Genomic DNA, 15,190 nt, shown 5'->3' with positions numbered 1-15,190 from the left:
ATATATATATATATATATATATATATATATATATATATATATATATATAGAGAGAGAGAGAGAGAGAGAGAGAGAGAGAGAGAGAGAGAGAGAGAGAGAGAGAGAGAGAGAGAGAGAGAGAGAGAGAGAGAGAGAGAGAAATACGACTGCCTGCTGGCTACAACACTGAGAATTCTATATTGAATTTACTCTTACCAAATACACAGGGTGTGAGGAAGAGAGCAAATCACATGAATCGTCTATACTGAGGTTTCTTGTGTGTGGGGATTCGCTGCGAGAAAATCTGATGATTTGAAGTCTCCTCAGTGATGTTGCACACATCACGAGATTATGTTTTGAGTCATTTGAGTGTATGATTCACAAATAGGAATGACGTCATGTTTTTCCTGTGGATGTATTTTAATGTCAAATTGTAAAATGATTACTGGAATTATATATATGGAAATATTTAACGTTTGCTAAGCAAAAACAATGCAATAAATACCTCTAATCAAAAAGTAGTGTTGAGGTGCATAATGTTTTGTTTATAATTATTATTATTTGGGAGCGTTTTACTCTGCTATTTTGAAATTAAAGGCTAATAATCTGTTCGTTTCTCTTAATATAGCACATAATGTTAAAATATTAAATATAAAATAGAGCTTATAGATTAATGAAAATAATTATTTCATAAATTACTGTTTTGGCTAAGATTTATTTTAAAAAGATGATAACAAACGCGACCAAAGATTTATTGCCCTGAGAAGTTAGAAGTTAGACTGGCCGTCGACCGTCTCTTCAGTCTTACAACAAACGTTCTTCAGTCCCACGGTGTGTGTGTTTGTTGCTGATTAATGGTAAGGTAGTTTGGCAGTGATTTTAAACACTTTCGTTGTAGTTTTCTTTATGGCAACCTGTACAACCGCACCTACATAAGACCAGGGGAGACGGACCTCCCGGAGGTTTGGGATGTGAGGCCACGGGCTACTTGACCCTCCCCGACCAGAAATATAACGTAAAGCTAATTTATTGGGCTTTTTATGTAATAAACCAATTGGATACACCCGAAATTTATAGTTCTAAACCGGTGGAATTAGATTTTGAGGCCAGCGTAGGATAACAGTTGTGGTTGTGATTGTGACGAATTTGACGGGGCACGGCTCGGGTATATGATGGGGTATATGATGGCGAAGTATAGCCAATTCTAGTAGCCTGCGGCTTGGTTTTTACCCCTCCCCCTCTGTTTTCCCACAAGAATACGTTGTTTGAGGTAAGAAGAATTACAAGCGTAGGACAATGCAAGCAGTCGTATATAGGTATAATTTCTAGGAGGCTGCATCACTCCAGCCATTGTGAAAGCAGTTGATTTTGGGTGGGTGATTGTGTTGATTGTATTGGTTCTGTAACTGGCTTGTGATCAATTCCATGGTCGTAAGTCCATTCATCGCTGGTCACCTAACCAGTCCGGTAGAACTGTATAGTAGCTCTGCGGCGGCGACTGCCTTCTAACTTAACTTTGTCTACAGTTTTTTGGTTGCTAAGTATGGATTTACCTTTAATTTTAGGCGCCCGAGTGTAATTAACCTGTAATTAACCCCTGAAGTCCATCCAACAAGGGGTTTCCATACGCGATCTTCACAAGACAAAGCACGGGTGCGTCTGTTTCGAACGGTTCATATCTCGTCCGGCAAGTGCAATAACTTGTTAATGTATGTGTACCCCCCCCCAGGCCAGTACTAAACACGGCGAAGGGACATTCCATTTGGCCGACAACAAACAGATGCACCGCCAGTATCAGAACCCCTAAAAGTGTAGAAAAAACCAGTTGAAAAGGTAAAAACAGGCGTGGAGCTAATATGTAGAATTACCGAGTCGTATATAGGTATAATTTCTAGGAGGCTGCATCACTCCAGCCATTGTGAAAGCAGTTGATTATGGGTGAGTGATTGTATTGATTGTACTGGTTCTGTAACTGGCTTGTGATCAATTCCATGAGTGGATTTATAAGCTCCCTCTTGACCGAGTTTGCTGGTGTCCAGTCTACTACTCAGTCCAGCAGTATGTTTATGGCGATACAAACAGGCTGATTATATGGGCTTGCTCATGATTGAGTCCCAGCTTACTATTTGACCTTGAAACTTATAGTGTTTGAACTTTAAATTATTCTAAATTTGTGTAAGAGAGAACCTATCCTTTACCTTCCTTTTTTTGTTACAGACTTCATTTAATTCTGCTTATGCCAATGAAAAATGGTGGTACTACTGTACTGGCTTAACTTAAATTTGAAGACTTGGTGTCACTGCTGAAACAGGCAAAATAGGAATTTGTAAAGCAGTAGTTTGCATCTGTGAAACAAAAAATTCAGGAATTCTCATATTGTTTTTATTGTATCTTTAGTTGTAGGTTTCATGGATCAACTTGTAGATAATGAAAGTGGAAGAAATTTAATTTTGATTAAATTTCACTTGCTGAGGTTGGACAATATTCTGGGGGAGATCACGTTTGTAGGATTAATTTCTGAGGACTAATTTTATACAGTAGTGAATGATTTTATTTATAATTTCACAAAACTTTTGTAATACAAGCATAATGTAGTTTAACAGAGAGAGTAACAAAAAAGCTGATGTTGAGGCTGTACTCTGATTGCTGATTTACAATTCATTCTCTTCTTTGTCCCTTCCAGATGGCCTCAGAAGAATCCAAAAGGCCTGCTCCTGAGCGGCCTCCTCCACCTTCTAATCTGACTGAGTCTTCATTGGCTTCACAAGAGGAGGAGTTTTCAAGATTCTATAAGGAAGCTTACAAGCATATTGACCTTGGAATCACCTTAGTCACTGAAGGAAATCATGTTCAGGTTAGTTTCTAAATGATTGCTGAAATTTCAAATGTTTCATCTATCTATATTCTAGTTTATATTGATTTTAACTGTATCGATGGATTTTTTTTTTTGAGGTGTTTCTTCTTTCAAGACAAACTTCCTATTTTACTAATACTTAACACCTGGAAAGGCTCAACTTGTGATTGCTGAGTGGTGAAGAATCTGAGGTTGGCCTTGTAGTTAAACCACATTTGATGTCAAGTAAAACTGTGGGTTACCTCTGATAGTAGGCTTCATCTGCTGTCCTGTTAATATCCCATACAGTACACAGTTCTTTGCTAGAGGCTCATTTACCTCTTGTTACCCAGTAAACTTATTACTACAGTAAACCCCCCAGAATTCTTGGGGAATTCTGACAAGAGCTAAAACATTGGAAACACACCTGGTGGAGAACAGGTGTACGAGACAGTCATCTGAGCAGCCATTGTTTGAATGCCCACTTGCCTATCGGCACTGAGATATAAGCTATCTTCAACAGTAGGTAAGTATCCAGGTAATAAATTTCAGAATATGTGAGACAGCTTTTATACCACACTTCCTATTTAATTATCGTTCCAAGATATTTAATAGCAGTCATGTTATTTAGCTCTTGATTATGGTTACCTCTCAGTTCAGTCTATTTCTTGCCAACAACACTATCTTAATACAGTATCTAAGGGTAGACTGTTTTTTTTTTATTATATGAAGCTGATGATTTTCTTTTGAAGGAATTTCATTACAGTACTGTAACTCTGACATTATTTTTCAGGCCAGTGGTGTCTTACAGAAGGGTCTGGCATTAATTGATAAGGCATTGAACATCAAGGTTGAGTCTTTTGATTGTGGTGCTGAGGAAATCCAACAATATGCAGAGATGCAGAATAAAATGAGATGTACAAGGTAAGTAACTACAATGTTGTTCCCATAAGGGGTAGTGCTGTCATATTCATATTTTCTTTCTTCCATCTTACTCTCCACCCTCTCATAACAATTGATTCATAGTGCAATTGTGAGGTTTTCCTCCTGTTACTCAAACCTTTTTATTGTCACTTTCCATTTCAGCGCTGGATGACCTCATAGATCCCAGCACTTGGCCTTTGGCCTAAATTCTATATTCTATTCTATTCTACTGTACTCATTTTTGAAGATGGAATGATAGAACTTCATGAAATGCATTTTTGGTTGTCAGGCAGATTGGATTGGAAAAATGTTTCATCAGGATCTTTGTCTTGTAACAGTTCTAGTGTAATTTTTTGTGTAGGCACAGAGTTATGGTGGCTCCGACTGATGGCGTTCCGAACTTACAGCGCTTGTTCAAATATATTCATCCAAAAATCGGTTATGGGTTACGGCGCCATAATCTGACTTACGGCGCCGAAACTGAGATTATTATTCCTCTTATTATTATTAAGATCCGACTAATGGCGATTTTTTACTTATGGCGTGCTGCTGGAACGTCACCCCTGCTGTAACCCGGGGACTGCTTGTACTGATACTATCGCTACAAGTACAGATACTGTCATTACAAGTAATATGGATCATTAGCGTTTTGTTAGTATCTGATGACAATATCTTTTCTCCTATAATTTTTTTTTTCTTTCTGTGAATCACATTAATATGTTTTATCCATTGTAATTTCTGCGAGGTGATTCTTTTGGCATGTGTTACATTTATGTATTTGTTTTATTTTTTGTTTTTGTCTACACGTAAATGAGTACGCCATCACATACAGCGAATGTGAACATCAATCATCCTTGTGGGAGGCTAAGCCAATGTAGGTTTGTCATGATATTACAATAGCATGTGGTCTCAATGAGTGGCTCCAGTGAAGTCTTATTTTTACAGGAAGCAGGTATTGGCACACTTTGCTGATTCGCAGACAAGTAATGCAAGTGGAAATAATACAAGAGATGGAATTGAGGATGCTCCTCCATCTTATGATGACTATTTGAAGTCTTTGGAATCAGGTAAAATTTAGACTTTGGCAATATTTACTTCTGTTGTGAAGGACTTGAGTTATTGTAATATTTTATCACATTATACTAGGCCATGTGATTTGAACAGATTTATTTCAGTCACTGATCAGACAATTTCAGTGTTTAAAAAAGATGTTGTATTGGACAAGAATTAAAAGCTAGCAAGAAAAATAATTTTTTTGGGGTGTAATATTTTTTGTTAGTATTTATGGTATGCTAGTATGTAATTTGGTGAAATTTTTTCATAGTGTAGTCTTTCTGAAACCCTGAGCTTTTAGCACTGATACTGGATGAAAATGGAAAAATTTTAATCAAAAGAGCTGTAGAAAAATACACATCTGGGGATTACCAAGACCCATTAAACAGCCAACACGCATGCAAAAAGTACGACAGCTTGCTTCTTGAAGACTGGGGAACTGTATGTGTATGTTTCAACCAGCAAAAAAGTGGTGGATCTTCTTCTACCAAGTGTGGAGTGTCTGGGGTTTGAAGAGACTGATGAATAACTTCTTTAAAAGCACTGTAGTTGGTTTATGATTAAAAAGTTTTACTCATCACTTGCTTGTGTAGGTGGGGTATAAAGGTGAAATGAATGAAGGCAACTGTCAAAATATCTCAGTTGGCTAAAACAACAGGGGATATCATGAGAGTAGTTAACATCATGAGAGTAGTTCACATTCTCGCTGCCACACAAATAATGAGACACATAATTGTCTGAAACCCTGGGGTGCACACACACCAGTGCAGTATCATCAGCTTATTGGTTTTTGTTTTTGTTTCGAGTTGGAATGAAGCATATTGGGCAGCTTTATGAGTACAACAGGGCTAATTATGTGTAATAGGTTTTTGGTGAAATTAATGAAATTTATCAAGTCATTGTGTGAACTTTCATGTGGTAGTTTTGATTAAGTAATGAAATAGAAGGTAAAACATACACAGTGTAGCATATATTACTCCATTTCTTTAAAATGATTACTTTATGTAAGTAACTTACCAAATAATTACATAGCTGTTAATTCACATACACAATTCAAAATTTCGTGGGTAACACTTCAAACATCTGTGTAGGTGACCAGTTCTCCCCACTAGCGGGAATACTAGTAACGACTTCAGGAGATTCCCTTTTTCTCTCCTACTTCTACCCATTGTTATTACCACTTGCTTCCTCGCCTGGCTCCATTGCTTCCTTCCCAAGCCATCGCCATTCTTGTGTCTGGGTTAATGGAAAATTAACCTTGCAAAGTGAAGTGTTGTGCAGTGGAGGAGGTGATTATTTGGCCCACCGGTTCTCATAGACCTAAGTCACTGTCATACTCCCCTAATCCTGGGAGAAGTCATACTGAATGTCCAAGGGAGGCTGATGGGAATTACCCTGGGTAATTGCCCCCTCGGTCAAACCCGTTGCATATTCGTGAAGTGTTCCACAATTTTCGATCGGCACTATTTTATCCCTCAGCGCCTGGTTTTTTCCATAGAACACTCTGTTGTTCTTTCTTGGGCATCCCCACTTGCCAGGCACCTACTCTCTGCTCACAACTCTCCAGGTGGCTCCGCCTCCGTTTAGAGTTCAAGACGTTTTTACTACTATCTTTCGTATTGCAGCTCTGTCCTTTGTGGACAGGGACTTTTTGAGGAGTGACTTTTGTCAGGAAGAGAGAAAGGCATGTGTCTTTGGCGTTCCTCCCTCTAGTACTTTGACGGAAGAACAGTAAACCCCCTGTATTCGCCAGGGATGCGTACCAGCCCCCCCCCCACAAATAGTTAAAATCCGCAAATAGTTATCAACCCCCCCCTTAAAATGCTGATAACTGCCTATCTTGAAAGTTCAAATACCAAATTTTGTACTTGAAGTATAATCTTACGTCAAATATACCTTAAATTATTATCTTATTACTGTATTACTCTTTGAAATTACATTATTAATATAATTTCAAAGTCATCTTAAACATTACTACCCTTAAAAATATATACATACTTACTTCTAACCCTTCCAACCAACAGAAAGATAGAGTTACCACTAATTTATATTCAGCCAGCACAAGCGAGAGGGAGAGAGAGAGAAACATTGCGTATTATTTCATCTTATTACATATTATTTAATCTTACAGTATTATTATTATTATTATTATTATTATTATTATTATTTAGTCTTATTTTAATCTTAATAACATTTGAAAATTAGTAAATCATTATTTTATCATAAAAAATGTACTTAGTCATAAAAAAACATCAAAATACACTAATTAGTGAATATTTCTCGACGAAAAACCCTTGAATGAGAGAGCTTTCCTGGGAATAATTTTTAGATAGGTTCTACAGAAATTCCCGCGAATTGCTGAATCTGCGAATTGTGAGCCTGTGAATCCGGGGGGTTTTACTGTATCTCCTTGTCGAAGATTTTGTCTAGTTTCTGGATTGTCTTGGCTGGAACCAGGAACCTTGGCTAAGAAGTTGGAGGTTCCCTAGAATTTTCTGAGAGTCGTAGCTTCGGATTATCACCCTGCTACCCTCCTATAACCACCTATAACCACCTTGTTACCAAGTTCAATGACCATTTCAGCTCATGCTGTAGGTACTCCTACGTAAAAGGCTCTCGTTTGTCCAACTAGTAAAAATACAAATTAATTAGAAATTTGTTTATTTTTTTACCTAATAGCCATGGATGGAAAAGTGGTGTGTGCCTTATGAAGTAAGATGGTGTCATGTCTTTGAAAAGATTAATTTTTCACTGTCAGTATCTAAGACTTTTCAATTTTTGCTAGGTGCAGCTAGCAGTAATGATGCTTCTGGTGAAAATGCTTCAACTTCTTATCCTCGCCTCAGTGCACTTAACCCTCAGGTCAGTTTTGTTGTATGGATTTCAGTGTAGAGCATTGGATTTCCAATGAAAGAAAATTAATGTTTGAATTTAATATGTATATATCAAGCCTTTAGTTTTAAACCAGTAGCACCAAAGATAAAATATTAGAATGTTAATTACACTGAATAACACTTATTGTTATTTGTGTCGGTGGAGACGTTATATGTCAGCATCTTGACTGGCTGCATGAGACATGTATATTGAAGGTTTGTTTCCCAGATTTATAGAATTTTATACTGCAGTCAAGAAGAATGTGCTTTCATTAATAAATGATTTTAGCCAGAAACGAGAATAAACGTATGTTTTTTATTCCCAACTGGTATTTCTTTGGTAGGTCCAAGACGCTGCCTTTGCCGAAATAATGGAATCGCCAATAGTAACACCAGTAATGTCACCGCAAAATGGAGAAATGGTATTTCAGGTGGAAAATGGAGTCCAAATATTTTTCATATATGCCGATGGCAGAGTCACAAGTCCCTCGTATCCGTCCTTCTTGGCTGTGTTTTTGTTTCCTGGTAAGTGTATTATGTTCTGTTGTGGCCACCTTAAAAAAAAACTACTGTAATTGTAAGTGAAGTTTATGACAGTTGTTATGCATTGTGTAACTGTATAGGCAAGCTATTTCATTCCTAAATCTCAAGGTGAACTATTTCTGAAAGGTGCATTGCACTGAACCTAATTTTTTCTTACTATTCAGGATGTTATTTTATTTCGATAAATTGTAGTTTGAATTGGGAGGCAACAGAGAGCAATTAACTACATAAACCCAAATCTCATTAATGTAATTTACATATGCCTAAACATTTGAGCTAAATTAGCTTGGGATCTCACCATTTTCCCACTCCTTTTATCACTTCTTTTTTGCATTGATTGATGTATGGTTAATGAACCCACTGCAGTATTAACTATGTTTTGAATTGCAGAGTACTTTACACCAATATTCAGTGCTTAAGGTAAAAAGTTCCAGATCTCCAGAGTTGTGTCCATAACTGTGATTTGATATTTTTATGTGAGACACTTGTAAGTAGTAACAACTCAGAGGTTGAGTTTTTAATCCCAGGGTTTGATGACCCTGACTTTATTTATGGACATAACATTCCACATGTGCAAGGTATGGCTGTATACAATAAGTCTGGACGACCTATTTATCATCAGAAACACTTCATTGGAGGTGCGTGCTAACAGCTCGCCTATATTTGTCATTTCATGGGGGAAAAGTAAAAAATCTGGATTCTGTTTTTTTATATATTCTATACAGTTAGAATATTATATTCTAACTGTATAGAATATATAAAAAAGCAGAATCCAGATTTTTGACTTCCAATGAAGAGGAGTCCGCAATAAGGAAAATAGAAAAAGTCTCCCACAAAATAAATGCAGCTGAAGCAGCAATAATATTCAATAAAACCTGTTTAAAAGAGGGTCTGCTGCCAAATTCTAATAATAATAATAATAATAATAATGATATTATGTGGATGGGTGTGGCACACCTGTTTGCTACTTTATTAACTTAATACAGCTCTTATATGGCTTCAGAAAGCTCCAAAATGCACACAAATTTCCAAAAATTTCTCAGGGGGTGCTTACAGTGTCCCCCCTGCTCCCGCTGATAGGGCTCACTTCGCTCGCCACCCCACCCACACCATCAGTTCAAAACCTTTGCCCCCCGCCCCCAAGAAAAATCTGAAATGATGCCACTGCTTGTAGTGTTAGGTGAGGGAGTGCAAGGTAAAATGCAAGGTTGAAATGAGGTAGATTTTCCATAGAACAAATTTTTTTCAAGAGTATGACTTGCCCCCATCCCATATAGGTTGCACTATCAGGGTTTCAGTGTATTGAAAATTTGTATTCAGTTCAGTCTTCATATTATTCAATCAATCATCAATCTTCTTTTCTTATTAATGTTCATCAACTATATCTTCTTTGTTATTTGTGTAATTGAATGTCTTATGTCACAACCATATGCCATCTATTTTCATTATTGTGTCTGGTTCATTGCTGTACTCATTTTTGAAATGTAGTTTATAAAGGCTTGTACTTTAGAGCCAACTTTTGTTATTCTGATGGACTTTTAGCGAAATAGGCGTAGGAAGTAAAATGGTAAAATAGAAAAGATTTCTATTTTCTTGAGAAGGGGTATGGTATCTTATGCTTTATGGTATGCATTGCAGAAAATATTGGTGGTGTAGCAACCCCAGATGGAGCACGAGGATTCCTCCAGGTGGGTGAGTGGAGTTACCCCCTTATTCCAGCAAGGAGTCCTGTTCTTCATTCTTTTTACGGTGCTTACATGTTCCCAGATGTCACCAACTCAGTGCCAGGTGAGTTGAGACTTCTTAATGGACTTCCTCACTTAATTTATTTTTTAATGGGCACATCACTGTTTTTAATGTTTTAAGGTTTTAGTGTTGGTGGGTTTACCTCCAGCACAGATTTCCATTTCAGTTTAAGTTCAGTATTATAATATTAGTTATTGGTCACAGATGGGATTTCAGATGTTGACCCATTGGTGTCTTGCTTATTGGTGGTACTAGGGGATAGTTTGAATTGAGTGATGTTAAATTTCATAATGCATCTAAGGCATATATGTTTGCTCATTTCTGAAATGTAATTTTACATTAGTTGTGTCAGGTGTGTGTAAATGATCCAAAAATTGTTGTAAGATACTCTCTAACTGTTTTAAAAACTGAAAATAATTTTCATTAAAAGAAAATCTTTTTCGGTATCTCTGTAATATTATGAAAAGCTTCAGGCCTCCATGATTTTCGTAAAAGAAATTAACTTTCATTCATATTATAGCTGCTTCTGACTTATGTATTTTTGCGTAAAAAACCCTTTTTCAGTATCTCCAGTTTTTTTTATTACTGTGGCCACTATTGTAATGTTGAGCTAACAGGGCCTGGAATAACAGCATTGCCTTAATCTTCATGTATGTATGGTATTTAAATCTCTGGCAGTTTTGATAACGCTTTATATGTAGAAATTTTATGTATCTATATTTCTGTTTTGGTATGTGGCATTCAAATAGTTTCATGATTTATTGATGCGGAAGTTTTTATGTTTTATTAGTACAGTATATGGAGGGACGAAAATCACCCAAACTCACCATCCAATTTCACTAACATCGTATCTGTGTAAGGACATGCAGGAGACAATCCTAGATTGGAGCTGTATTAAACAATTTCATATTAGACAATTTCATCATGAAATTTAATTTTTGTTTGTTATTTTTGCAGGCTCAAGTGTTGGTATCATTTTGCCTGATACAGTTGATAAGGAGACACGAAGTCTGTTCGAACAAATTTTAACAGATCTGACATGTTACCAGTTGCAAGAAGCCCCGAAGGGTGTTGATGCCGAGCACGAAATGCAACTTGTGCAGTACAGCAATGCAGAACGAATTTCAGCAGGTTTGGTTGCAGGTATTTGTGGGCACAGCAAAATCATTTACATGAAACACTGATTTTTGATCACCTGAAAGTTTGTAGCGTAAAATCATAAAAATTTTAAGTTTATTTCTTATTACTTTCTGTGATTGCTACTCACGAAGGTAGAAAGTAGGAAGTGTAAACTTATAGTCTTGCTTATTAATATAATCTTCCCATCTAGATATTCCTTAATGGATACAAAGCTAACTTGACTGGAACCTGTTTCTGCTATAACAATGCTTCCTTAAAGCTCAGTTTTTTGTAAATTGGTTTTTCATATACAAACTCATCATTTTACAAATGCCTGATCTGTGATACATCAGTCTCCAGACACTCTGTAAAAGAAGAGTCTCCTTTTACCCTTATCTGAGTATGCATCCATGACCCTGAAAATTGGTAATTATCTGTCTAGTGTGATCCAGTAGTAGTAGTAATAGTAGTAGTAGTAGCAGCAGTACTAGTAGTAGTAGTTGGCCCAGATTATGGACATGCTTAAGAAAGCTTCTTCTGCTCCTAAACATACTCAGCATGACCACCCGTTAGGATACATACTTGGTATGTATATATAAAACTTAATTTTACTATGAAAATGTCATTTTTACAAAAGTTTCGTCAGAGTGATGGTTTACAAGGCCGAGACATGGCCCACGAAGAAGACTCAAGAACAGAAAATGGATGTGGCAAAGATGAGGATGTTGAGATGGATGTGTGGAGTCACAAGAAGAGATGGGATCAGAAATGAATTTATCAGAGGAACAGTTAAGGTAGGCGAAATATCGAAGAAGGCCCAAGGAAAGAAGACTGTGGTTTGGTCATGTTGTGTGGAGAGAAGATCATGGAGGTGGAGGGAAGAAGAAGAGAAAGGCCAAAGTTCAGATGGAAGGATAAAATAACGAATGATATGCGGGGAGAAAGGTTTAAGAAGCCAGGATGCATTGGACGGAGGAAGGTGGCGAAGGCTAATATGAAGCAGCAACCTCATATAGAAATGGGCAAAGCTGAAGACAGGCAGAAGGCATTTTAAGAACATACTTGACTCATACAAGGCCTGCAGAATGAATGCCAGTCTTTCTCTGTGCTGCCCATAAAGTTGCAGTACTGTAATGGGAGCACTAGGAGTCCAGGCTTTGGCAGTTAAAGAAGAAAGATATTCAGTTCATTTAAACAATCTAGAGTTATTTGCTCTTACTTGACATTTGAAACAGCTTAGCTTGGGGTTGTATATTAAAGTGTAATGGATGAAAAGTCTAATTTTGCAGCTAAAATGTTATAAAAATTACACTAAAAAACTACAGAATAATTTGGACCCATTACTGGTGCTGAAAACCTTGAGCCCAAATTTTGTGATAAGAAAGCTCACTCTCTTAAAATGAAAATTATTTTAAATGGTTTTGAGGAGATGCAAAGGAGAAAAGTTAACATCTAAATGAACATGACATTCTAAGCTTTTTGCCATTTTTATTTTGTTCATATTGACAGTTTCGAAGAGTATAAATGAAAAAAAATATGCTCATCAGTACTTGTATCTGCTAACTTATGAATGACTAATTGATATGTCAGTGAAAGCTTAAATTGTTAGGTACTCTTAACCATCAAAGAAAGTAAAATAACTTGGTAACCTATTAAAGCAATAACTTCCAAAGAGCTAAAATGCAATAGAGACCAAAGGTACCTAACCTAAGGCAAAGTAATACTGTACAATAATCCAAAATAAGAGAGTTGAGGCAACAGAACATACTGACTTGAATATGAAATGCACTGCACTGAACTTTAGAAACTAATGCATGCAGTGACTATTGAAGCAAGATTTGTTGATAAAACTTAAATTTTAGAAATTATTCATTAACATCTATCAGAGTGCCATAAGCACTGACTTTCCCTCTGAGCAAAGAAGAAAGCTTACTCAGATAACCACAGATATTGTGGCCAGTTAAACCTAACTAGCTGAGAAATAGGTGAACAGGGCTACTATTCAAAAGTACATCATGCACGTATAGAAGTTATCCAAAGGCTGGAGAATATGGAAATTATACAAAAAAAACCATTTAGAGAAATAATTACCACCAAACTTTGAGTGAGTTTGGAATTGTCAGTGATGTTAAATATAAAGATTTGTGGGGAATGAGATTACAGTCACATGTGAGACACAGAAAGAGAATGACTTGATTTTTGCCACCTAAGGCACTAAGAGACTTCTGCATTTTAAGACAGGTGCAAATGGGACCCTTCCTCAGAGTTTCTGGAGCTTACTGCTACCATAGATCAGGTTTTTATAAAGTCATGGGTTTGTGGTGGAACAAATGGAACTTCATGGTTCTGTGTTCTTCACAACAGCTGCTATATTAGTGTATGTAGCACTGTGGCATGTCCTTGGTTGCTATATTTGCTTGTCATTTAGTTGAAGGATAGTTCATTATAACAAATTCTTTGTCTAATTTGCTAAGCTTGAACTTTTAACAAATTGCTTTAGGTTTAAACACTGTCCCATCAGTTTACATTAGCCTACTTAGCTCTCAGAAGCTCCATCATACATCTTTCAGAGAAAAAAGAAGAGAACTTCCATTTGGCAAGATATTCACTGGGCTAGATCTTGGCCACTAATGTTGGTTTACTCCACTCCCTATGTGTCTAGGAAGGAAGTTGGCCCCAATTCTTTTTTTGTTCCCGGATTTCATATTAACATATTTTAACACTATTTTTGTCATGATTTCACTTTTTCATTAATATTTTCCTATTGGACTCTCATATTAATGCTGTAGAAATGGTAGATGTATAAATCTTTGCAGTATTGCATAGCATATTTGCTAGTATGTAGCATGTAAGATGCAGCCCAAGAAACTAATTCTGGAAAAAATAAAGGTACCTCTCTCTTCCCTGATCTACATAGCCCTTCCCGCCATAGTTAATTTTGAAGACTCATACCTATTTGTAGTCGAGAAGCAGTAAAACTTTTATCACTGAACATATTAGTGATCTGCCCCTCACCAAATATGTTTTTTAACTTATGGTAATAGCTTTTGCCAAAATCATTGATAACACAAGGCTACCTTCCCATTTCTTATAATTAGTGCCTTTTAAATATGTATTACAGTAATACCCCAAACTTGCTCGATTCGAGTTGCGCTAATTCACAGACACGTGAACTTTTCATTGGGACCTAACTAATTGTCATACACGAGTTTTTCACAGACACGCGAACATTTACAAATACTGAGAAACCCTGCAAAAGTGTTCTATGTTTAATTTTTTATGTAATATATAAGTTTTCAAGCATTTATGTGTAAATTAAATAACATTAAATAATAAAAGCAATAATTTCTCTCTCTCTCTCTCTCTCTCTCTCTCTCTCTCTCTCTCTCTCTCTCTCTCTCTCTCTCTCTCTCTCTCGTAGTAAGTGCAACCTAGTACGTATTACTGTTTCTCTGTATCTTTAACTGTACAGTAGACAATTTTAAATTGATCTAATTTTACCTGTAGTGTCTACGAACTGTAAATGCACCGTTCTAAAACATAGAGACATAGAGCATTTCAAAACAAAGAGAAAGAGACAGAATAAAGTTTTAAAAAACGAGGTTGAGAAGACTTCTAAAAATAGATAATTGGAATGGGGAGGGAGGGAGAGAGAAATAGTATACCAATCTTCACACTCTCTTATATTTTTACATCAACCATTTATTCTTTTTTAAGGGTAATGTATTAAGCTAACTTTTAAATGAAATTACAGTAACTTTAATTTCATTTAAAAGTTAGCTTAATAATTTGGGAGCATGATTAGGGTCACATTTAGTGTTTAAACTGTAGAAATAAGCATTTATTAGCATTTTTAGAGACCGTGCCATACTTATGCAAAAATGGCCTTGCACGAGGGGTTCTGGAACCTAACCTCGTGTAAGTTTGGGGTATGACTGTACATCAATACTGGTATGGTGTATGTAAAATTTATCATTTGAAAATTAAAATAAAAGAAAATTTCTCCCTATCTGAAACATATCTGTACCACTGATACTGTAATTTTAACCCTATTAAAGCTATAAGCAATATTTTTATTCATATAATACAGTACCGGGATAAGAGAGGTTATTCATTTGAA

The 15,190-nt window shown here is 36.3% G+C and overlaps 1 protein-coding gene across 12 annotated transcripts in view; it reads left to right on the top strand.

The window, feature by feature from the left end:
• The first annotated feature begins 713 nt into the window (after positions 1-713).
• Positions 714-15,190, top strand: part of spartin — a 39,834-nt gene continuing 25,357 nt past the window's right edge. Inside the window, exons 1-8 of one of the 12 annotated variants that reach the window (XM_067121614.1) lie at positions 714-810; positions 2,663-2,833; positions 3,606-3,736; positions 4,682-4,803; positions 7,581-7,651; positions 8,007-8,187; positions 9,844-9,993; positions 10,909-11,094. In XM_067121614.1, coding sequence (XP_066977715.1) covers positions 2,663-2,833; positions 3,606-3,736; positions 4,682-4,803; positions 7,581-7,651; positions 8,007-8,187; positions 9,844-9,993; positions 10,909-11,094 — 1,012 coding nt within the window. In that variant the 5' untranslated portion in view covers positions 714-810. Of the gene's footprint in view, positions 842-1,174; positions 1,250-2,662; positions 2,834-3,605; positions 3,737-4,681; positions 4,804-7,574; positions 7,652-8,006; positions 8,188-9,843; positions 9,994-10,908; positions 11,095-15,190 lie in introns of those variants that run through there. The other 11 variants (XM_067121618.1, XM_067121619.1, XM_067121615.1 and 8 more) reach the window with 11 other exon arrangements.

The sequence above is a fragment of the Macrobrachium rosenbergii genome, chromosome 19 (genome assembly GCF_040412425.1).
Source record: "Macrobrachium rosenbergii isolate ZJJX-2024 chromosome 19, ASM4041242v1, whole genome shotgun sequence".
In the NCBI taxonomy this organism is placed as follows: Eukaryota; Metazoa; Arthropoda; class Malacostraca; order Decapoda; family Palaemonidae; genus Macrobrachium; species Macrobrachium rosenbergii.
This window is presented reverse-complemented; position numbering and strand designations above follow the sequence as displayed.